General features: G+C 35.1%; 2 protein-coding genes across 5 annotated transcripts; one reads left to right on the top strand and one right to left on the bottom strand.

Moving 5' to 3' along the window:
* Nucleotides 1-1,450: 1,450 nt before the first annotated feature.
* Nucleotides 1,451-11,731, bottom strand: LOC132621743 (transcription factor RAX3-like). 4 transcript variants are annotated; one of them, XM_060336118.1, is made up of 5 exons: nucleotides 11,279-11,731; nucleotides 6,013-6,063; nucleotides 2,758-2,920; nucleotides 2,441-2,570; nucleotides 1,451-2,280 (listed from the first exon to the last, which is right to left on the bottom strand). In XM_060336118.1, the coding sequence occupies exons 3-5, from the start codon at nucleotides 2,891-2,893 to the stop codon at nucleotides 1,566-1,568; spliced, it is 981 nt and encodes a 326-aa protein (XP_060192101.1). In that variant the 5' UTR covers nucleotides 2,894-2,920; nucleotides 6,013-6,063; nucleotides 11,279-11,731; the 3' UTR covers nucleotides 1,451-1,565. The 4 variants fall into 4 exon arrangements, with proteins under 4 accessions (XP_060192101.1, XP_060192100.1, XP_060192103.1 ...); XM_060336117.1 differs by having other exon boundaries at nucleotides 2,758-5,030; nucleotides 11,279-11,730; XM_060336120.1 differs by lacking the exon at nucleotides 6,013-6,063.
* A 10,707-nt stretch (nucleotides 11,732-22,438) lies between these two features.
* On the top strand, nucleotides 22,439-24,895 carry LOC132624702 (uncharacterized). The gene is made up of 7 exons (XM_060339441.1): nucleotides 22,439-22,499; nucleotides 22,739-22,912; nucleotides 22,996-23,278; nucleotides 23,437-23,987; nucleotides 24,075-24,187; nucleotides 24,290-24,685; nucleotides 24,827-24,895. The coding sequence occupies exons 1-7, from the start codon at nucleotides 22,439-22,441 to the stop codon at nucleotides 24,893-24,895; spliced, it is 1,647 nt and encodes a 548-aa protein (XP_060195424.1).
* Nucleotides 24,896-25,491: the final 596 nt, after the last annotated feature.

Genomic DNA, 25,491 nt, shown 5'->3' with positions numbered 1-25,491 from the left:
ATGTTTTTAGCGACGACATGATTAATTTCAACTACAAGATTTTTTTTGTCACCAATTTGTACATTTAATGACGAAATATTTTTTGTATATAAAAGATAGCTTTTAGTGACAAAATTACAATTTTTCCACTACAAATTACATATGACTTTAAAGACAATCATGATTGTCACTAATTAAAATAAAAGTTAGTGACAATGTTGTTTCGTTGGCATTAATTGCCTTTTTAGTGACAAAAACACACTATCAACCACAATTTTTTTTATTTTTTTTTGACGAACTAGTTCGTCATAAATAGTATGCCTTTGGAGACAAAATGAAATTTCGTAGTTAATGCAACTTCATTTAGAGACGACGCACTAAGTTGTCTCTGTATACATTTAGCGACCCGCATTTAGGGACGAATGGTTGACGAAATTTTTTTCGTCACGGAAGATTTTTGGTGACGAAATATGAATCTTTAGTGACAAAATAAGTCATCCCTAATAATCAAATTTGTTGTAGTGTGACTAGCACTTTCTAATCAAAGAATGGGCAATGGGTCAGTATGCTCATGCAAAAGGGGCTTCCTTCGAACTTTATTTTGCTACGTGGGACTGCTTATTCTGCCTAGGAAAATAAAGAGCAAATAAACAAAAGTTTTAAGAATGCCAAATGCATGGAAAGCTAATTTGAATTGTGATTTTCAGTGCTAGGGCTCTTTCTAGGGTAAGGATATTCTTCGTTCAAATCGTCTCTACCTCAAAGATAAGGACCACTAACAGTAAAAATAATTAGTCCATGAAAAAAATATACTTATGTGTATGTCGTGCTAAAAACGTCGTTACTTAAGAATATTGCAGTTTCTAAGAGAGGACAAACAAGTAGTACAATATTGTTCATGTTGAAAGGCACCACTTGTGATACGGTGACATTGAAATATCGGAAAGCGATAGTTTCACTAAGTGTTGCTAACATGACTTTTATACATTAATTTTACATATCTTAAAACTGAAGAAAATATCCGACATTTCAGTCTTTCTGTTCCTGCTGGAACAACATGGCACGGACCTTATTATAAGTTCTTCCTCGGCTTATTGTTATTTGTATTAATTGAACTCAATATAATACTAAGAAGAAACTGCCATTTATGGATACCCTACATGCTAAATCCAATCAAGTTGTGGCCAAAACTTTAAAGTACCTTTCCAACTTTCATTGCCATTTGCCTTTTCCAATGGAGATTTCTAAAAATGCTTTTGTCGTACGCACACCTCAAACTCTATGGACCATGTATTAAATTGAACTATGATCAGTTTATTAATGTATCAAATATATATTGTACGTACAATGATGTAAATTAGCAGTGCAGGTCACTATCTCTAGGATTCCATACTCACACCAACCATATGAGCTGGTACAAAAGCAATCTAAGAATACATAGCCCGTATAGCTAAAAATATGCTCGCATACATCGAGTAAATACAAAGAATTTTATAGTACTGTAGTAATCAAGATGAAATTGCTAGTGGAGCAAAACATACAGAAACTAGGAAAAGTAACGTACATATATATATGGCTAAAATGTTTTACTGTTTCAACAAGCCCAGGTACCTTGGCTCTTCAAATACATAATAGGGTGATACGGTTTCGAATAAGGATGGGGGGTAATTAACAAGAGGGCTCAATTCTTCCCAGCTTGTACTTTGATCTTGTGATGTAGTGGTGCTAATAGTGCTGCTATTGACCATTTCAAACACACTTTTATGTATTGGCTGAGAATGAGTACTAGTACTGTTAGCCACGTCATCCAGCCCAACGGAAATGTAATTATTATACTCTTGAAGATTGCTGTTGATAACTCCGTTGCTAGGGTAATAGCCGCTGCTTGTCACTGAAGAAATATTACAAGTGTTTCCATTTAAGGGATTCATCGATGCAAGCTGATTGGTCGAGCTAATTTGACACAATTGATCGTGGGCAAAATAAACCTGATCACTGAAGTATTGAAAGTTGTTGCTGTTTGAACTGCTTTCTGCCAGGTCATTTTGTGGAGCAATTAGTGCAGAGAAGAGTAGTGGTTGTACTGGAGGCCAAGAATATGCATCGATAGCTTGCTGACTAGTAAAGAAATTTTCGTGTTCCTTCATCGTTTCTAGCTTATTGTGATTGTATCCGGTCCGTGGTCGATGATCCTTTCGCTGCTTATTGCCTAGTAGTAACTTTTTCTTCAGCCTTGTATTCCAGTAATTCTTGATATCATTATCCGTTCTTCCGGGTAATTGTGCAGCAATAATGGACCACCTTTGACATTGAAAAATTGTAACATGTTAATGAATTATATATCGATATATCAAGATGCTTAAAGTACCAAATTAAGAGAAGTAACAGATAGGGAATAAACTGTATAATAAAATAGCCATGAGGGTAACCCTACTGAAAAATGAGTGATGCAAGTTATTACCTACTGCCGATACTCATATAGAGACTGCAGATTATGTTGTCTTCCTCCTTGGTGAACTCTCCGTGTTTGATGTTTGGCCGGAGATAATTCAGCCATCTAAGCCGACAACTCTTCCCACATCTCTTAAGACCTAATTAAGCCATATAAAAACAAGATGAACTCTAAATTAAACCTCATCAAATTCTACAGAAAGAAGCAACATCACATAGAAATGTTTGCATGCTAGTAGGACTTGCAACGATAACTTGTTGATCATATAATTAAGAAAAATAAAATTTACCGTCTCTAACTGTTTACACAATTTCATCATTACTCACCAACTTTCTGGGGAAGGGTAATCCAGTTACCACCAGTGCCATGTTGCTCAATATAGGCTTTGAGTTTGGAATCTTCTTCAGGTGACCATGGTCCTCTCTTGACATTGGCTTTGTCACAGCAAGGAGCTCTACCCATTTTGATCTCAAGTATAATTAGCCACTCCTGCTGAGTCTTATCTCTGAATATTAATCTCTTTATTTATATAGAAGATAGACAGATGGAAGAGGGGAGAGAGTGTGAGGGTAAAGATATATGGGAGACTATAATAGCTGGAGAAGGAGAGACATGGGGATGGGAATGATTAGCGGCTTTTTCAAAAAAGTGGAAATGGAAAAAGATAGTAGTCTTTTATTAGATATTAAAATAATAGGGGAATTTGAATGCCAGAAGAGTGAATCAAATGTTTTCTCATTGTCTTACTTAGTATATCGGAATCTATATACCATCATGCAATTCATCATCCACCTTCTGTTCACACTCACAAATACACACACTATTTCTCTGATATCAAAATCTGGTATTACGTAAAGTTAGATCCTGAACGTTCATTTTTGGGTGTGTATACTTGGACATTTACGGTCCGATTTGCTTTACGAATAGTTTGTTCTTTACTTTTAGTTACTAGAAAGGTACTTTGGAAATAGTGATGAGTTTTCTGTTTGGGAAAAACTTGAATTACGTACATTGGTATTGAATTATTATGGGGGAATTAGTGAGGTAAAAAGAAAAAAATAATGTACGGTCCGATCCATGGAGTACATAGTGTATGCATACAACATGCATAATGGTCTAAGAAACACTGTGCCTCATTTATTCATCCTAGCTGTATGTGGAAATTTAAAATGGTACTCCAATTTATTTAACTCTTGTGTTATTATATTAATAATTGTTGGAAATTTTTTAAAAAGTTGTTGAAAAGTTATAAGGTAGAAAGAAAAAATATTAGAATTCAATTTTACCCAAAAGGCCGAGAAAGGTATGTATATTATGCCGAGCAAGGTATGTATATTATCTTTCTTATTACATTGAAACTGACAAATATAATTACTTTAGCGGAAAAAGAAAAAAGAAAAAAAACTAACAAACCAGACCTAGCAAACTAACAAGCTAGACCTAGCAAAAAAGTTTCCTATTCCTATATATTCTCTTTGCATATTTTCTATGTCTCTAGATCTCAAAATTACTATCCAGCACCTGATCAACCCTTCAAGTGCAGATTCCCTTCATGAAATTGATCAGCAATTAAAAGATGAAGATTCAAGAATGGAAAGATAAGAGTGTTGACAAACTTTGATTTTCCAGTTACATCTTACTTTCCTCTACTATTCTTTAAGTCATATACAGTATATAATTAGCTGTGATATCTTCGTCAATTCCCCTAATTAATTATCAGTTTTCCATTTTCTCCAATATAATTAAATATCTTATGGGGCCAAATACTAATGTTCAGTTCCCTCTAACTTGAGGTCAATTTGGTCCCGTTCTCTTCAAACTCTAGTTGGAATAATTCTTCATTCGATAGGGGGGATAAACTCTAGGTAAAAATAGAGAAGTAGAGAATCATTTGCTGATAAACCTATAGCTAGCTAGCTACAAACCTACAATACATTGGTGTGACACAGAGGTGTATCAATGCTAACGCGATTGGTATAAGTAAAAATTGAATCTCAAGCTTGAGAGACTAGCCTAATAAGCTATAGCAATACAACGCTCCACTCATCATTACAGTACAATGTGAAAGTAAAATTAAATGTATACTCGTTGTTTCTTGAGGCTAATACTTCCACCGCTTCTAAGAATAATTCAGCGTTAAGTACTTATATTCACCAGGTTGTACCGAATTAATGAATACAAGGTACATCTATATTCATTAATTAATTAAGTCTTAAGTATTATAAGTACAGTTTTTAATGTCTAAGTCTAAATTATTTGATTTGATGTTTACACTGAATACGAATAAGTATTTTATCTAATGAGCCGTGGGACTTTTGTCTCCAAGCATATAATACATGTAGATGAAACAAATTAAGAAAAACAGGCGCATGATGCTCTGTCTAGGCCAAAGGAAGGAAGATACATCATAATCCTGTATACGTGAATGATGAATATATCTTATTTAGAAGAGGTGATTGAAAAGGAATTTAGGATTAAAAATACATTCCACTATCACATCTTATGCCACAATTGTCGTCACCGGAATTGACTGCTGCCCCTACTTTCCTATTGCTGTAGTTTCTTGGACGTCATCTTCAGCTTTCAAGTTTTAAACTTACTGTAAAAGGAGATTCATTTTATTCATCGTAAACTATAAAATAAATAGCTCAAGGCTACCAAATAGGTTTTTTATAAAAAAAAAAAAAAAAAAACTACCAAAAAAGTAATCTTGGTTACGTATAGATGTTTTTCTTCAATTTTAAAACAATGGAAAAATTAGGTGGACTCTGGTTAAAAAAAAAATTGAAGAATATTATTTGCAAAAAAAAAAAAAAAAAAAAAAACAGTTTTGTACAAAAACTATTCTTCAATCAAATGCCAAGAAAGAAACGTTTTAACTTTGGAAAAAACTAAAAGCTACTCTCGAATAGTCATAAATACGACTCTGTCAAAAGCAGAGGATGAAATGTATATATGTCCATTAAACTGTTACTAATATTCTATACTAATTCTTTTGTTCCCGGCCGGGATCACCATTAAGAACGAGTAGTAATTAATGGTCTTGAGACTTGTTCTTGGTTTTCCAGGAACAATTTTGAGTTCTGTGATGGTTATTCACGATCTTAAGGGCCCGCTTGGCCATGAGAATTTTTCACTTTTTTTCGGAAAATTATTTCATTTTATTTGAAAATCAGTGTTTGTCTATGAAAATTCCAAATAGAACTTGGAATTTAGAAAACAACAAAAACTTTGTTTCCACTTTTAATACATTCAAACAACTAAATATTGTTTGCAAACATTATAACCAAACACAACTTCATTTTCAATTCCAACTCCAAAATTCCAAATAAAGTGAAATATTTGGGTTTCATGGCCAAACGCCTACTAAAGACTCGGTACTTATTTTTCCTCTATGCAGTCACAATTTTGAGTAATTGCCTTAATAGAAAAATTCACCAGATTATACAAACTGTAAAGTTCTTAGTTTCTCTGAAAACACATGGGCTTAGTAGCAATAGCAAAATTTCCTTTGCATGACGTCAATTCCTTCCTTTCTGAAATATATATATTATCAAGGGAAGAAGTCAAGTAAATAACACCTGGAGTGCAGCTATAAAGCAATGGAGATGAAGTTGTTTGGTACGTGCTACCTGCACACACACACAAAGGAAAGGAGTAAGAAAAAGTCCATCCTAAAAGTAATCAATAATTCGGTTTCCATAATATAAACACTGGATAAGAATGTCACAAACATGAGAGAGAATATATGGTGGTGGCCTACTCCATGGACTGTTTCCTCCTTTCAGTGTTGAAAAATCTATATCTGCTTTCTTAACAATTTTTTAATTTCCCGAATCATTATCTTTATGTACTTGTTTTTACAATTAACAAGTTTTATAATAAGGAAAGACAGTGAAATTCAACACCCATTTATAAGTAAATTATATAAAATAAAAAGCCACCTTTGACTTGTTGCAATTTTCATCGCCCAAAGTCAGTCCTCAGACATCGCTCTTATTGTCGTTCTGTTCATACACCTTTCTTAAGCGCAATATCTCTCTATGTGATATCCCTGTTTTTTCTACATTTTGTTTTCTAGTGGTTTTTGTGAAGAGTCTCACAAGCCCTACAGGCTACAGCTTCTATCCTAATGCCTTTTTTCTCCTCTTGTCATGACTGGAGTGGAGTTTTCCCAAGCTCCCAATGCTATTTTATTTCTCTTCCTTTAATTAAAACCTATATATTTGTCTAAAATAACGATAATATTGCGAAAGTTTATGATAAAGCTCATATAAGTTTGTCCTCGTTGATGAGAAGACAAAAGAAAACGTGGAATTACGAGGAATAAGATAAATAATGAGGAAAAATAATAATGATGATGCATGTGTAATCTGTAAAACATAAAAGTTAATGAAGAAGATTGTGATCTACATTGGCAGTAAATTCTCGAGGTCATTCAGCAAACCAAAGAAAAAGAAAAAGATAAAATTAGACGGATGGAACATGTAATCACAGGTTATGACATGGACAGAGTATTTACTATTCCATTTGTGAAATCCGTTTGAAAAGTAGAAATATTGTGGTCACTTTTCAGTCCTATCTTTGAAAATTAGCTATTGTCTTTTACGGGTGAAATTTCATGAAAATTGATAATGTATTAAAATTTCACTTGTAAAATTTGAAACTAAGTGACAATGACTATTTTTCAATTACTAAGATAGAAAAGTATGAGTAGTTATTTGTGAATTTTACCTGTTTGAGAGGGTAAGGATATGATGGGCTTCTGGTGGTGATTGAGAGCCATATTCAATTTTTTGCGCGGAGTGCCTTCTTTTGGCCTGGTCTTTATATTTTGCCCTTCATTTATGTCTTCTTTAAATTTTGCCCTTGCCGCCTGTTTAATGAAAGTTTTTTGACAAAATTACCCTTACCCCATTAAAATCCTTTTTATATCGTCATTTGCCCTTTTCTTTTCTTTTTTTGCTTCTTCTTTCCTCCTCTGTTTTGTGTTTGTCTCATCTGTTCTAAAACTTAGGTACGAATTTGGATCTTTTGCTCGTTTCAATATTTGTTTTTATGTTAAATTGTTATTTGTTGAATTGATATCCTTGTCTTCATCGTTTTTTATATTTAATTGATCCTTTTTTTATTTAAAATTATAGTGTTTTGTTATAGTGTCTGTATGATTTTTTGAACTTTAGTTTCATTCCCCATGTATATATTTTGGTTTTTTGAATGTCGTATTATGAATGTCGTAATATGTTTTAGTTGATTTTGATATGCGTTTTGGTTTTCTCTTTGTTGAATCGTTGAAGTTTTGCCTGTGAACAGTTGTTTTATGTTGTTGCTGCTGTTTTTATTTAATAATCTGGTTTTTGTGAAGAATGTGTTTGTCTGAGGCAACATATGTCGGGTCCGGCAGAGTTCTTGGTTTTTGAAATTGAAGTTATGCCGGTTCCGGCATAAAGTTATGCTTGTTCCGACATAACTTCATGAATTAAGTTAATTTATGTGTGCTTGGTTTTTTGGTGTTGTCTTGTTAATAATTTTGGTTTTTATGCAATCTTATGTGTTTTTGGTGTTTTGTTAATAATGTTTTGTTTTGGTTATGAAAAATGAAAGTTTGCCTCTCACGGCATACTTTGTAATTTTGTAAACTGAAGTTATGCCGGTTCCGGCATAAAGTTATGCTTGTTCCGGCATAACTTCATGAATTAAGTTAATTTATGTGTGCTTGGTTTTTTGGTGTTGTCTTGTTAATAATTTTGGTTTTTATGCAATCTTATGTGTTTTTGGTGTTGTTTTGTTAATAATGTTTTTATTTTGCTTATGAAAATGAAAGTTGTCTCTAACAGCATACTTTATTCTTTTGTAAAGTGAACTTCTGCCTCCTCCGGCATACTTTTCTAGTTCTTAACACTTGCGTAAATTTTTGTTTTGCTCATGAAAATAAAAGTTTGCCACTAACAGCATACTTTGTTCTTTTGTAACGTGAACTTCTGCCCCCTCCGGCAGACTTGTCTAATTCTTAACACTTGTGTACTTTTTTATTTTGCTTATGAAAATGAAAGTTACCTCTAGCAGCATACTTTGTTCTTTTGTAAAGTAAACTTTTGCCTCATCCGGCATACTTTTCTAGTTCTTAACACTTGTATACTTGATGTTTTGCTTATGAAAATGAAAGTTTGCCTCTAACAGCATAATTTGTTCTTTTGTAAAGTGAACTTCTGCCTCCTCCGGCAGACTTGTCTAATTCTTAACACTTGTGTACTTTTTTTATTTTGCTTATGAAAATGAAAGCTGCCTCTAACAGCATATTTTGTTCTTTTGTAAAGTAAACTTCTGCCTCCTCCGGCATACTTTTCTAGTTCTTAACACTTGCGTAAATTTTTGTTTTGCTCATGAAAATAAAAGTTGTCTCTAACAGCATACTTTGTTCTTTTGTAAAGTAAACTTCTGCCTCTTCCGGCATACTTTTCTAGTTCTTAACACTTGTATACTTGAAGTTTTGCTTATGAAAATGAAAGTTTGACTCTAGCGGCATACTTTGTTCTTTTGCAAGGTGAACTTCTGCCTCCTCCGGCATACTTGTTCAGAACTTTGCCTGATTATTTTTTGTCAACTGAAGTTACTATAATTTCAAGTCTAAGTCATTGAGCATTGTATACTGATCAAATGGAACGTATAAACTAATCAAAATCAGAACAAAGCAATAAATTTGATCAATTCTATGTTGTTGAGTAAAATTATGATTCGCAATGTTGAATCTCAACTGAATATCAGTTGTTTAGTTCATAGAAGATGATTTGTTGTTATTTTCAAATATTAACAAATCTAAACTTAATAAAACATCAAATTGAGTTGAATTACGTTCAATATATTATGTATTTATCTTTTCCGATGTTGTAGCACCAAAATCAATGGAGATTTCTCCGGTGAAATGTTGGAACGATGGAACGATTGAAAGGTTTGTTGTTGAAATGATGGATAGGTTTAATTGGATGTTTGGGGTTCGTTACAGACTTTCAGATTTTTATATGTGATGGGTAGGGGTAGTAACGTCTTTTCTTATTATTTTTTAGCTTAGAAGGGCAAATATTAAAGACCACGCATTACGGGGGCAAAAATTAAAGACCAACGCATTTGAAGGGCATTCGCGCGAATTGCCCAGCCATATTTGGATGTGGGCTGCCCAAGGGGAAAGCCCAATAAACTTCATATTGGATAGCAGCTACTTACTAAGTCGGGCAATTCGCAGGAATGTTCTTAATTTGGGGTGGTCTTTAAATTTTACACATTAAATTGGTGGCCTTTAATTTTTGTCCTTCGTTAGAATTTTTGGGTTTCGGCTTCAAACCCCCGCTCAGTCAAAAATTAAAAAAAATTGCAAGACAGGGTTTTGCATGATTCGGGCAGAGTTTCAAACTCTACCTTAGGTAAAACTCTGCCTTAAGGCGGAATTTTGCCACATGCAGGTAAAATTCTGCCTTGCGAATCCAAACCTCTGCCTTGTGAAATTTCTTCCTTTTATTACTGAGCTAGGTTCGAACCCAAAAACTCGAGTATTAGACGAAGGGCAAAAATTAAAGACCACCAATTTTGAAGGGTCAAAATTAAAGACCCCACAAGAAGAAGGACAATCCGCATAAAAAAAATGTACTAAGTCCAATCTTAAGTCCTTTGGATCAAGAAACATAATTAACAATGGCTCTTTCCACAACTACAACATACTGGATAATTTACGAGAATGACCTTAAAAATGAGTGATTCTAAACTTTTGTCCCCATTTGTTTCATAGAAAAACTTCAAGTTTAACAAGTTTTTTCCTATGGCCAACCCTTTTAACTTTTAAAGTTTAAGATTTGGCCATGGAACAAGCGGAGGTGAAAAGTTCAAGATCATCCATTTTTGAAGTCATTGGGTGTAATTTCCTGTCGAGGTGATAGACCTACACGTTGCTAGAAAGGAAAGCCCTGCATTATTTGCTTATCTATCTGTATGGGTCGGCCCATTTTCAGAATAACTATATCATTGGGATCACTGGTGTATTTAACCTCTGCAAAATTCTTAATCTTCTTGCACCAATCCAAACTATGAGAAGACCCTTTGTAACGTTTCCACCAGTTCGTTTAAATTAGCATGTCAGGAATCATAGATGAATGGAGGAAGGCGGAAGAATTATTAACATTTTGATAGATTGTCCTGACAGATAAATTCTGCTGAATCCAAGGAATTATTAACATTCTGTAGTTCATTGCATATGGATTGTTTGAAGCAATGAAATGAAAAGACAACAATGGAACAACAAAAAAAAAAAGAGCAACAAATATGTTAATACCAGAACATTGGTCAGGAAAACTAAACACAAAATTCGGATTGGAACCAAACAGATTTCAACAACCAATACCGACATGTTGTATAATCATTTTATCGTATTTAAATCTAAGCGGATTACATTCATGATAGGGTATATTATTTGAACAAATAGAGTAAAAGAGAGACAATGCTGGCCTGTTTTAATCATATACGTAATATACCTAAGATATACCCACAGTGGTGTGTATATCAAATGTATATCGAATGTATATTTTCTTCTTATCTTGATAACCCACTGTATATCCTATGTGTATGCGGTTTTAAATATGTCCTAAATCCTGTAAATTCATTCTAATCATCCAACTACAACAGACATCTTTCGAATTCCATTTTTTTGGCGATTAATATCCTATCCTAACAGCTCCCAAACATCAAACAAACGATACAACAACAAAGAAAATATATAACTACTAAAGACGGCAGAATAACTTGAATTCTTAAACCGAGCAGAGATTAAAGACGATAAGCGATAAATGTGTCGAAGTTTACCTTTTTTGTGCGCAGTGAAGTGGGTGTCGACGTCTCGAATCTACGCTCGAACCGAACGAACCCGATTAAAGTAGTTAAAGTTTCAAAACCAAAAACGAAAAAGGTTGAGTGATTGTTGGTTGTTATCCTTCGAGTAAGGCTCCTTTTTATGATTAAAATTGATGTTTTTTTGTAGGGTTTTTGCGGTTCCAGCTCCTTGTTGATTCGGGTTTCTTGCTAATCCAAATCCTCTCTATTCTAAAAAAAATTCCCCTTTTATGTTGAGTGATTTTGTTCTTTATAGAGAAATATGAGGAGAGAGAGAGAGACGAAGGAGCGGAGGAGGATAGGCATGGGGAACAGAGGGAAGTGGAAAGAGCAGAGGACAAGGAGAGGTGAAGGGAGCGTGAGAGAGAAGGGAGAAGGGGTGTGCGGCTGTGAGGGTGAAAAGGAAAAAAGAAAGAGAAATTAGGTTAGATGTTGAGATGTAGTCAAAAAACAAAAAAATGTGGAGCCCATTAAAGAAAAAGGGGAAAAAGAAATCAGATTGTGGGGAGATGTGTGGCGTGGAATGGAAAGAGGAATACAAATGCAAAGTTTTCTTTCTTTCTTTTTTTTTTCTTTTTTTTTCTTTTGGGGTAGATAACTATTATCAAGAATTTACCCCTTGTAAAATAATATTTTGATGAAATAAAAATTATAATACGTTGTTTTAAAATATGAGCTTCAAAATGAGTCCAACATTGATATACTTCCGAGCAATTGCTTATGAGGTGAAATTTGTTGATTCTTCCTCCTCTATTTAATTATTCTTGGGTTTCTAATTTAGTAACTAGTACAATATATACTATGTGAAGACAATTAATAATTAATATGTAGAAAATAAGGATTTAACAAAGTGTTGTCTTGTAATTAATTTTAACTATTCTAAACCCGAAAAAATGGAACGATGACGAATATTTAAAAATTTGTGATAAAGTAATGCTCGTGATGTTGAAAATGAAAGTAGTGAAAATAATAGTAGTGAAAATAAAGTATTTAGCTCGTCAATAAATTTAGATGCCCGAGTGAATAAAATTAAATAAGGGAGGGACAAAATTGGGTGTCAACAGATGCCCCTCTTCGACCGGAGATGATGTAAGAATCTTCGGGCGAAGAAGTTGACGTAGTAGCCAATTTTGTTTGGACCGACGAATATGAATTTATAAGAAAGTACGGTTTAGGAAAATTGATGGAAAATATTGTGAGGACCGAAGGAATTATGGAAAATTATGGCCGAATCTCAGTTTCGAGTTGCCTACATATCTCGGGCTGCACGAGGATCAGGCCATGTGTAGTTCGAAAGTTTTTGTGGATTCGTAATCTTGCGGGTATTGTAGACAGGTGATGAGAACGTTCAAGAATGGAACATATGCTTATAGCCTCCTAATTATAAATGTGGCGCGCAACACACCTTTAAGTAGGACTCTAATGGGCACGATGTAAATTCTTCAAAGATGCCCCAGTGTTGAGTTATGGAGACACTGGGGTGTAGAAAGGAATATGAGATTGTGAGAAGAGTAAATTTAGTAGAGTTTTAGCGGAGGATGTGAAAGAGAAATTAACCTATGTATCACGTGTTTGTGGACATACGCGGATTGAGTTCGAGAGTAGATTCGCGACCTTTGCTTGTGAGTTTGGTATTCCTCTTTAGCAAATTTGCCCCAATTCACTGCGTAAGATAAAGTTCCACGTTGTGTTGCATCTCTGCTGGTTGTATTTTCTGCCAAAACTGAAATTCATGTCAGAATTAGTAATAAAGTTGAAAGTGTAAAATTATAAAGAGTGTAAAACGATAGTAAATATGAGTGTGGGAATAAAAATGAAGCCGTGTGGCCAATGTTGTCTCTGGTTGTCTTCAGGGACTAGAATGAATGCATGATGCGTATGCTGAGGATGTGATAATATCTCTAGTTGCAGTTGAAGATGACAGTGATAAGGCCTCCGGCTGTCTTCCGGGACTCGATGATAAATGATATCTACGAAATTTAAGGTGAACTCGTTAAAGTAGGTAAAGTAGATGATGAAATAAAGAAATGAAGTAAGGAGTGAAGTAATTGTATAGCCGTTTGGCTTATGCGAGTGAGGCCGTATAGCCATGCGATGTCTCCGGTTGTCTTCGGGGACTTGATAATGCGTCTCCGGTTGTCTTCGGGGACTTGATGATGTGTCTCCGGTTGTCTTCGGGGACTTGATGTTGTGTCTCCGGTTGTCTTCGGGGACTTGATGTTGTGTCTACGATTGTCTTCGGGGACTTGATGTTGTGTCTCCGGTTGTCTTCGGGGACTTGATGTTGTGTCTCCGGTTGTCTTCGGGGACTTGATGTTGTGTCTCCAGTTGTCTTCGGGAACTTGATGTTGTGTCTCTGGTTGTCTTCGGGGACTTGATGCTATGTCTCCGGTTGTCTTCGGGGACTTGATGTTGTGCCTCCGGTTGTCTTCGGGGACTTGATGTTGTGTCTCCGGTTGTCTTCGGGGACTTGATGTTGTGCCTCCGGTTGTCTTCGGGGACTTGATGCTGTGCCTCCGGTTGTCTTCGGGGACTTGATGTTGTGTCTCCGATTGTCTTCGGGGACTTGATGCTGTGTCTCCGGTTGTTTTCGGGGACTTGATGATATTCCTGTAAAGTTCAAGGTAAATCATTAGAGTTGATGATGTGTAGCCGTCTGGCTTATGCATATGAGGCAGTATAGCCAAGTGATGCCCGGTTGTCTTCGGGACTTGATGATGCATCTCCGGTTGTCTTCAGAGATTTGATGATGTGTCTCCGGTTGTCTTCGGGGACTTGACAATATGGTTAAAGCTGGTAAAGTATATGATAAAGTAATTGATAAAATATGGAGCAAAGCGGTAGAATGGCCGTTTAGCGTATGATGTTGATGGTATCGTGACAGGCTGAACTAATGACGTGCGATCCTGATTTAATTCGCCTCCAACTTCGTCAATCTACAAAACAGGTATATAAAGTCATAAAGTTATTGTGATAAAATAAAATTAAAGATAGAGTTAGAAATAAAGCCGTTTGGCTTTTTAGGCGAGGCCATATTGAGCCAGATGATGCTTTTCTGCCATGATTGATAGACTTGACTGTTGATCTCGCGGTCTTAAGTTCCTGCACTCAAAGAAAAATTCTTAGTTTGGGAGGGGGAAGTTGATTCGTGTTGACTCGAAGCTTGACTTTGTTGGTGCTCCGTTCGTCTTGTTTTTTTGGATCTTGAGATCTCCGTTCAAGCCTCGGTAGATGAACAGTAGTGAAACAATTGCAAGAAAGTATTTTATTTGAAAGGTAGGTATGTAGGTATATGAATAAGGAAACGTGACTATATGTATATAAGTTGTTAAATATAAATATATATATATATATATATATATATATATATATATATATATATATGTAAATGTATGTATCCAAGGAAAGATATATATGTATGTAATGAAAGATATATGTGTAAATATATGTATGTAAGTTGTAAAATGTTCTGTCAACTTCGGACTGTGACATTTCTAAAGCAATTGGTTTATAATATTTCCTGTCTGGTAGCCTTAATCTTGCCAATGTCCCCGTTTTTTTGTCTATAAAAAAATATGCCCCAGTTTTGGTTCTGAAGGGTGTACTAAATTTATGTTGCGGTGTGACCGAACCTTATATGGGTTGCCTACGTATCCGCTGAGGAATCAGGTCAGAACGTAGTTCGTAAGGGTGAATGGTCTGAAGTTTTTTCTAATAAAGGGACCGAACCCGATGTGGATTGCCTACGTATCCCACCAAGGGAATCAGGTCGGCGTAGTTCTACTATATCTATGGTAAAGGGTTTGTTGGATTTTATCTAGGTGTGACGGATCTGTATGTTGATAGTCTATGAATTCCTCCGGGGGAATCAGGCCCTATGTGGTTTTCTTTGTGTAAGGATTTTTTGGATTTTCTGTTATAGCGCAACCGAACCCTATGTGGGCTGCCTACGTATCTCACCATGAGAATCAGGTCAGAATGTAGTTCGTATGCATGCAAAATCTTTTGATTTTTTGTTCTAAATGCAACCGAACCCTATGTGGGCTGCCTACGTATCCACCGAGGAATCAGGTCAAGCGTAGTTCGTACCTGGTTGTTAAAGGAAAGGTTGCAAACTAGGTTGTCTTACCTAATGTCGTCCTTTGATCTCTTCTTGGATTGCTAGCTTTCAGGCTTATGTCATCACCCATCGGTTATTTCAATTCTTTTGAGTGGAATCTTGTCTTGTCCCCTAGTTTCTTTGTTACTCTCTCGGGATGTATGTTGTTTATTTGTTCATTTCATGTCACAATCGTAGAGTTGACGTAGTAGAAAATAACAATATTAGATGATTAAGGAAAAACAGAAATGCATTCATAAATTTATAATCCAAAAGATGAAGCAAAGCAACAAAAGTTTTGAGCATGATTCCAGCCCTTTTAAAAAAGTTCACTACATGTTCAATCTACCAAGACTCCTGACGAATCAGGGACGGAGTACAAGTCCAGTTCTTCAGAGTCTCTCCTGGTTCTGCACCCTGGATGGTTGGTGTCTCAGTAGTTGTACCAGCAATCTTCACTGGCACTTGTTTTCGGATCATCCTTACAGGCGCAACGATCGTTGATGACATGCCCCTCTCCATCTTTTCCAATTGGTGCAATGGCCTCCTTCAGACTCTTAATTTTTCGATAATTATCATGTTCACATCGGCGTTTCTGTGAGTAGGGAAAGGGATGGTCACCCATATCGGGTTGAGCTCTAGTGAGCTGGATTGCTCCTTCTTTAATCAAGGTTTCGATTTTGTTTTTGAGGCCATAGCAATCCTCAGTGGCATGCCCAGGAATTCCAGAATGATATGCACAATGCTTGGAACTGTCAAACCATTTTGGAATAGGATTGAGAATTTTCCCTTCAATAGGTTGTACCACGCCTGCCGCTTTCAGTCTTTCAAATAGTTGAGCCAAAGGTTCAACGAACCGAGTGTAATTACGGGTGTTTTTTAGAACAGGGTTTGGACGGGCTTTATGTGCGGTATGTGGTCGATTTTGGTAAGTGGGAACTTGAACAGGTGGTTTTTGATAGTGAGGTGCTCGAGATTGGTGGTAATTTGTTTGGGTGTTATAGACAGGGTAAAGGAATAGTGGAATCTGGTAGGGTTCAACGTAATGGTAAGGGTAGAAAGGTTGTTGTGGATGGTCAAGGTGTGTAATGGCTTGGTTTAGAGGAGTAATTGTACGTGGTGGGTTAGTGTTGATGGGTAAAGGAATGTAAGGAGTATGACCTAGTGATTGATTTGGTGGGTTGACGGGTGGTGGATCAGGAGTAGCATGGGTAGTGTAGGTTGGAGGTAAGTTGTTACGGGTAGGTACAATGTTTTGCGGAGGAAAATGTTCAGGGGCTGGAGATTCAAGTGATGGAAAACGAGGCGGGTTTGGTGCGACATCCCTAGGTTCAGGAGGCGGACTTTGGAATGTGACAGATGAGTTGGTCATGTTTCTAACCCGATTCAGTTCTCTGCGTAGATCCTCAATCTCTTGAGTTAGGCGGGCGAAATGTTCATCCCGTTGGATAGTGGTGCCATGTTCAGAAGTCTCAGGGGGATCATTAGAAACCATGATGTTTTCCGGACCAGTTGAAATAAGTGCAGCTGGATCAGACGTAATATTTGCCTTTCCTTGAACAACCCAGCTGCGTTGAGGTAACGATGATGTCTTTGACCTTGTGATGTAAGGATGGTCGTCCATCGAGTGTCAACACGAATCAACTCTCTTTTGGGAATAAGAAACATAAAGTATAAATGATGTTAGTCTCGTGAACATATCTAGGTAAAGTCATGATCACGTAAAGTCAAGTAAGGCATGTGGCAAATAATTCATCAAATAGAGTCAAACAAGTTGTCAAACAGATGTAAACGATTATATCAAAAAATAATAACGCTTCCTAATATGCATTTGACCTCTTTGTGCCAGAGGTAGGCCTAACGTTTGTTTGAAGGGTAAAGTGTGCCATAATATGTCATCCCGTTGCTTTGATTAATTAAACAGATTCTATTTCTCAAAAAATAAAGTACAAAATAATGTAATATTTATTACATGTCAAATGAATACAACATAAAGTGTTTCCTAATCTAAATAAAGTAAATAAAATTTATATGCCTAACTTCTAGATCCATTTGTGATGCCCTTGATCTTCGTCATTTGTTGTACTCCGATGCAAATGCATACCTGTCATAGAAACGTTAGTCATTCTCTCCTTCCTAAAGTTTAATTAATTAGAGCAAATAGTCAATATTTAGGCACAGTTATCCTTCAAACGTGCATATAAAGTATGATTGGTGTCACTCGGGGTCGTGAACCCGCTTGGACGTTCGGGTAAAAGTCATCTAATGGGCTTAATATACCAAGGGTATTAAACCTCCTAGGTTATGAAATGTATGTTCTTAATAAAGTGTGTTGGTTTAGTTCTATCTTAGGCTGACTAAGAGTTGGCTTCTTATGACACAAGGTTCCCCCAAGCGGACAACTTGGGAGTGGAAAGTATGTGGCCGTCGACTGCACCGCTGATCGACTAAATCCACAAGATCAATCCAACTAAAGGGATAATTTAGTAGTGAACGGGCGCGAACCGCGAAAGCGTTTCAAGTGTGTGAATATGTGTGAGTTATCCAGAAGTGGAGGAAATATGAACGGAATGACAATTTTATCAAAGCAAGTAACACATAAACAGTTTATATCAAACAAAACAATTAATAGCACGTAAAAACAGTTAACAAGTAATAAACACACAACCTATTTAAACTAAGTCCGTTATGGTTAGAACCTAGGTATCTCCCCAGCAGAGTCGCTAAGCTGTCACACCCTATTTTAACCCGGAAGAGTTAAAGTTAGAAGTACGACGTATTGGAGATTCCTATGTTTTTTTGGTTTTAAGGAGTCGCCACCTAATTATTTATGGTGAATTAGGACACCTAAAGTTTATTAAAGTTATTTTTTTAAAGTTAGCCCTGTTTAAGGTCTGCGAAACTTAAGATTCTAAGTAAGGGTTCAATTAGTCTAAAGAGAATGTATTAGGCACCCTTTAAGACCCATTAACAATGGTTAACCGACCGGACTTATGATTGATTAGGCTAAGTGTAAATATAGTATTGTAGGAAAGAAAATAATTTTGTAAATATAGTTAAAGTTACAGGTAGATATATAGAAATGTTGTTTGAAAAAATAGGATTTGTAGAAGGTAATAATTTGTATAAAAGAATACTTCTAATGTTATTTTAAAATACGACTTATAAATGTTGTTAAAGTTTTAAATGAAAGTGTAATAGTGTTGTTTAAAATAATACTTGTAGAAAACACGGTAATTTGTATAAAGAGTTTAGTTAAAGTAAACTAAAAGAGACAGAATATGTGATGTTTATATGTATTTGGAGAAAAGTGAGCCATGCGACTCACAAATTCAAAGAGTTATTAAGATTAATGTTGAATAAATATTAAAGGCTTCATATAAATATTAGTAGTTTAATATATATATTGTGCTGAGATTGTTTCAAATAATTATGTATTTCAAGTGTTGGAAAGGAATTAAAGTGAAAAGGGCTATCCGTTAAAATTGGCTTTTCATTTCTTAGAATTAAGTTAACGTTAGTATAAGATTGATTACGTTTTAAACTTCTAAGATAGTAAGAGTAAATCTTGATTCTCAAAGTATGTAGTCATGCCATTCTAAAATAAATTATTCTAATAATAGAAAATGACAGTATAGATATTATAAGTAGTTGAAACTTATGGAATTAATAGTTGATTTTCCTTAAATTAACTACTCATTATTAAAACCCAAACCCCACTAATTTCGCTAAGGTTTACTTAATCTAAGCAAATAAACAAGTAAAAGTATCAGTCATACAATTACCAATTAAATGCACAAAATAAAATAAAATAGGGGAGTAAAATGATTTAAATGGGCTCAGCCCATTTTGGGCTGCTGCTGTTCGCTGCCACTGCTATGGGCCTCGGCCCAGAATTTTATTTTTTCGCTGCAGGTGGGCTGACTCGAGAAGATTTTGTTGGGCTTTGCCCGAAGCCAAATGCGGGAGGAGATGACAAGTCGCTCGGACTCGTATGCGAGATGTCATGCATAGAAAATAAAAAGAAAAAGGATTAGTATACGATCAATGGATAATGTTAAAACATATAAAACACGAACTCAAATAAATCGGCAGAGCATATATATTCTATGTAAATATATAGTCATCAGGTGCCTAAACTGCCTTAAACAATTTTAAGGAAAACCGCTTAATGTTCAGCAATAAGCATTTTAGCACCTCTATACTCAAACAAAAAAAAGCATCAAAGTGTACCAAATAATTCCCTGAAGAACAACAATTTGCACCGTTAAACTCATTGATTCCTTACTATATATACCTTTTACAAAGGTATTCCCATAATTAAAGTGTTTGGTAAAGTGGAAAGTGAAAACAAAATAATGGACCATTCAAGGGACCCTCTTGAACTAATTCTTGACCAAACGGCTGACACAAACATGACTATGATTTTTTGAAGTGTATCAGCAGCTATAAACCTGTAGTTCATTGCATATGGATTGTTTGAAGCAATGAAATGAAAAGACAACAATGGAACAACAAAAAAAAAAAGAGCAACAAATATGTTAATACCAGAACATTGGTCAGGAAAACTAAACACAAAATTCGGATTGGAACCAAACAGATTTCAACAACCAATACCGACATGTTGTATAATCATTTTATCGTATTTAAATCTAAGCGGATTACATTCATGATAGGGTATATTATTTGAACAAATAGAGTAAAAGAGAGACAATGCTGGCCTGTTTTAATCATATACGTAATATACCTAAGATATACCCACAGTGGTGTGTATATCAAATGTATATCGAATGTATATTTTCTTCTTATCTTGATAACCCACTGTATATCCTATGTGTATGCGGTTTTAAATATGTCCCAAATCCTGTAAATTCATTCTAATCATCCAACTACAACAGACATCTTTCGAATTCCATTGTTTTGGCGATTAATATCATATCCTAACAGCTCCCAAACATCAAACAAACGATACAGCAACAAAGAAAATATATAACTACTAAAGACGGCAGAATAACTTCAATTCTTAAACCGAGCAGAGATTAAAGACGATAAGCGATAAATGTGTCGAAGTTTACCTTTTTTGTGCGCAGTGAAGTTGGTGTCGACGTCTCGAATCTACGCTCGAACCGAACGAACCCGATTAAAGTAGTTAAAGTTTCAAAACCAAAAACGAAAAAGGTTGAGTGATTGTTGGTTGTTATCCTTCGAGTAAGGCTCCTTTTTATGATTAAAATTGATGTTTTTTTGTAGGGATTTTGCGGTTCCAGCTCCTTGTTGATTCGGGTTTCTTGCTAATCCAAATCCTCTCTGTTCTAAAAAAAACCCCCCTTTTATGTTGAGTGATTTTGTTCTTTATAGAGAAATATGAGGAGAGAGAGAGACGAAGGAGCGGAGGAGGACAGGCATGGGGAACAGAGGGAAGTGGAAAGAGCAGAGGACAAGGAGAGGTGGAGGGAGCGTGAGAGAGAAGGGAGAAGGGGTGTGCGGCTGTGAGGGTGAAAGGGAAAAAAGAAAGAGAAATTAGGTTAGATGTTGAGATGTAGTCAAAAAACAAAAAAATGTGGAGCCCATTAAAGAAAAAGGGGAAAAAGAAATCAGATTGTGGGGAGATGTGTGGCGTGGAATGGAAAGAGGAATACAAATGCAAAGTTTTCTTTCTTTCTTTTTTTTTCTTTCTTTTTTTCTTTTGGGGTAGATAGCTATTATCAAGAATTTACCCCTTGTAAAATAATATTTTGATGAAATAAAAATTATAATACGTTGTTTTAAAATACGAGCTTCAAAATGAGTCCAACATTGATATACTTCCGAGCAATTGCTTATGAGGTGAAATTTGTTGATTCTTCCTCCTCTATTTAATTATTCTTGGGTTTCTAATTTAGTAACTAGTACAATATATACTATGTGAAGACAATTAATAATTAATATGTAGAAAATAAGGATTTAACAAAGTGTTGTCTTGTAATTAATTTTAACGATTCTAAACCCGAAAAAATGGAACGATGACGAATATTTAAAAATTTGTGATAAAGTAATGCTCGTGATGTTGAAAATGAAAGTAGTGAAAATAATAGTAGTGAAAATAAAGTATTTAGCTCGCCAATAAATTTAGATGCCCGAGTGAATAAAATTAAATAAGGGAGGGACAAAATTGGGTGTCAACATATGTCTTAAGGAAAAGTTATGCTTTGTGAGGCATACTTTTAGTTATGTCTTAACTAAAAGTCTGCCCCATAAGGCATAACAAGGAAAAGACTTTTAGTTAAGGCTTAATTAAAAGTCTGCCATAAGTATACCAGACCCGGCATACACTTATTAAGGAATAACCAAAGTTATGCTGGACCTGGCATACTTATGCCAAGTCTGCCCATAAGGCATGAGTATGCCGGGTCCGGCATAACTTTGGCTATTCCTTAACAAGTGTATGCCGGACCCGACATACACACGACCCAAACCTTGCTTTGCGATTTTTTTTTTTTAATTTATGCTTGAGCGGGGGTTCGAACTTAGAACCTCATTATTTCTGCGCGAAGCTCAGGATTGCAACGCGAAAGACAAAAATTAAAGGCCAGCAATATGGGGGTAAAATTTAAAGATCACAAATATGAGGGGCAAAATTTAAAGACCACGCCAAAAGAACGGCAATCCGCGCAAAAAAATATGGGCTGACTACATATATATACATATATAGAGGGAGTATTTACAAAAAATACCAATACTTTCAAGTTTGCAAAAAATAAGATTAGAAAACTTACAAACCCTATACAAAATAACAAATACAGTAAAAGAAGTTAATATACGGTACAAGAAAACCCAAAGATCGCGGTGTAACCGATTAGTATCCTGCTCCCCATAATTTCTCTCCCCTTTTTTTTCTCCCAGATTTCAGCAATCCACGACAATTTAAAGTAGAAACCATATTTTCACCATCATGGTTGAAGAGTCTTGAAAATTCATTTAACTGTAGTTGAAAATTGCAGAATTCATAAAACATTCAATATCAAAGTTCCGGATAAAAAATTGTGTATGTTTCAATGGCAGATGAGACAATTCATTCAATAATGGTACAACACAATGGAAGATGGGACGCATCAGGTGTTCATATGTTAATGCTGAGTTTCTTATTATTTTGTTTTTTTTTCATGTTATTTTTTATTATTTTTTTGTCGTTTAAAACCATATGATATGTATAGTTGTGTATAAAATATGTATGAATGATGAATCTAATATGTATATATTTGATTATGTAATGTGTAGTTAGTGTATATGCACTTTGTATTATATTTGTATCATATTGTTCGTATAATGTGTATTTTGTTTTAATTTTTTGACAGGTAGATACGTAAATTTTGAAGTTGAAGGAATATTATACGATTCCAAATCAAAGTTTAGTGGTTTGGTAACAGTGATTGCTGCTCAACTAGGAATAGATACAACAATTCAAGGATTGGAGATTAAATACATTGTTAGTGACAGATGCCCGCCAATGACCATACACAACGATATGGGTGTCCATGTATATTTAGACCAAAAAAAGGAAAACAAAACTTCTTCAGTAAGTATCCTTTATGTATTACATTGAGGGATGTAGCTTTGGATTTAATTGAAATCCAAGACGATGGAGGCAGCGGTTCGAATTCTATACAATCCGTACCTTCACACGATGGAAAAACTGATAAGTTGAATGCCATGGTTCCCAGTGTTGATTTTGAGGTTGTGGAATGTGAACGAAATGGAATTATAAGCGAATATCGATATGAATTTGTTGCTGAAAAACAAATTTATAAGGACAAGGAAACAATTGTTGCGGTTATGAAGAACTACGCCTTTTCGAAACAATTCCAATTTTGGGTTAGAAGATCTAGTTCTAAAAGGTATGAATATTAATGTTATTTCAATATGTTGAATAATATGTAAGATATAATTTTTAAACAATCCTTTCAATTATTTATGTTTAGGATTGTTGTATGATATATGTATGAAAACTGTATATAAAATTTGTTTCTGATTTTTTTCTTTCTTCCAACAATAGCTATTGTCTTGAGTGCCCTGCGGACGATTGCTCTTGGAGTTTTAAATCGTCAAGTTTGAATGATTCAGGGCTTTTCAAAATTAGATCATTTTGTGAACAACATACATGCTCATTAAAGGATAGGATTTATTCAAGACGTCAAACAACTACGGCGGTTGTTGGAATTATGATAATGGATAAGTATGAAGATCCAAAAAGAGTATACACACCAAAAGATATAGCATTAGATATGAGGAAACAACATGGTTTAACAATGACTTACATGCAAGCTTATAGAGCCAAGGAAAAGGCATTAAACATGTTGCGAGGGGATCCAACTGAATCATACAATAAGTTACCGAGCTACTTTTACATCCTAGAAAAGACATATCCGGGCTCAGTTGTTAGTTTGGAAAAAACAGCAGAAGACCGTTTCTTGTATGCATTTGTAGCATTGGAACCTTGTATTAGAGGATGGGAGTATTGTAGGCCTATAGTAGTTGTTGACGGCACCCATCTAAAATCAACTTACGAAGGAACTATGCTAATAGCAAGCACACTAGATCCAGGAGGTTTGTATTATTATTTTTTAAAATTTATGCTTAAATTTCAATTATAAATGACCGTATTGATTGCATATAGTTTTTATACAAAAACAGGTAGTATACTGCCACTAGCATATGCAATAGTTGATTCGGAGAATGATGCATCTTGGACATGGTTCTTTGAGAGATTTAGGATAGCTTTTGGTGGAAGGGAGAATATGTGCATTGTATTATATAGACATGATAGTATATGGAAAGCTTCTGCATTAGTATATCCCGGGCTGACTCATTATGCATGTATTTAACATTTGTGGAATAATTTACTTAAGAAATGCGGGGGAAATAAAGAACAGGTCAGGAGACTATACTTTGCATTAGCTAAAGCATACACTCTTCAAGAATTTAGTGAACTCATGGGAAGGCTGGACACAATAGATAAGAAGTTGGGTGTATACTTATTTGATAGTGGGTATCATAAATGGTCTCGGGTACATGCAACAGTGAAAAGGACATGGACGTTGACTTCAAACATTGCTGAATCTATAAACAGCAGCATTGCCAAAGCTAGAGAATTTCCAGTCTGTAAGTTAATGGATTACATGAGACAATTGATTGAAACTTGGAATGAAAAACACAGTGAAGAAAGGAGAAATGCATTCACTGATCTTACTAATGAGTACAATGAAGCTTATGAGGATAACAAGGAATTATCACACCGTATGACTGTAAGTATTTAAACTTTATGAATAGGGTATGATTTATGTATTTATGTTGTATGTATTTATGTTGTATGTTGTATGTATTTATGTTGTATGTTTTTTGTTAAATTTCTGAATTTAAATTGTGATCCAACTTTTTTATGGTAGGTAAGGGCTTCCACTGAATTCCTACATACAGTGACAGATGGTATGAAGAGATTTACTGTGTGTCTTTGAAGTAAGATTTATAGTTGTGGAAGGTTTCAACTTGATGAGATACCATGTGGACATGCTTTGGCTGCTATAATGTACAGGCACCAACATGGAGAGGACTACTGCTCTGCCTACTACAGCAATAAAAATTTCAAAGATACATATGCCATACCAGTGGAACCTCTTCTATGCGAGAGTACATAGGAGATACCATTTGATGTGTTGGAACAAATTGTTTTACCACCAGATTCTAAAAGACCTCCAAGGAGGCCATCGTTGAAAAGAATGAAACCATTTTATGAGGTGAAATTTAAGAGGGCAAAGATGACACGTAGCAAGTGTGGCATAGAGGGGCACAACAAGAAGACATGTAGTAATTTGCCCAAATGAAATTAACTTCCATATAGCCAATTTTCTTATTTTTTTACATTCACTGTTAGTAGACACTCATTACTTTATAAATTCTAAATTTATTTTGACGCAGCATTGTCTATTGTAATATGGCTAGCAAGAATTTTTTTTTTATTTCATGGCTGGAATTTTTTTTTGTTCCATGTTGTTGTAATAATAAACTTGTTTTTCAATGTAATTGGTTGGAGTTTTTTTATTTTTTTGGCATA

This window comes from Lycium barbarum, chromosome 12, assembly GCF_019175385.1.
Source record: "Lycium barbarum isolate Lr01 chromosome 12, ASM1917538v2, whole genome shotgun sequence".
Lineage (NCBI taxonomy): Eukaryota > Viridiplantae > Streptophyta > Magnoliopsida > Solanales > Solanaceae > Lycium > Lycium barbarum.
Note: the sequence above shows the minus strand (reverse complement) of the source record. Positions and strands in the feature narration are given on the sequence as shown.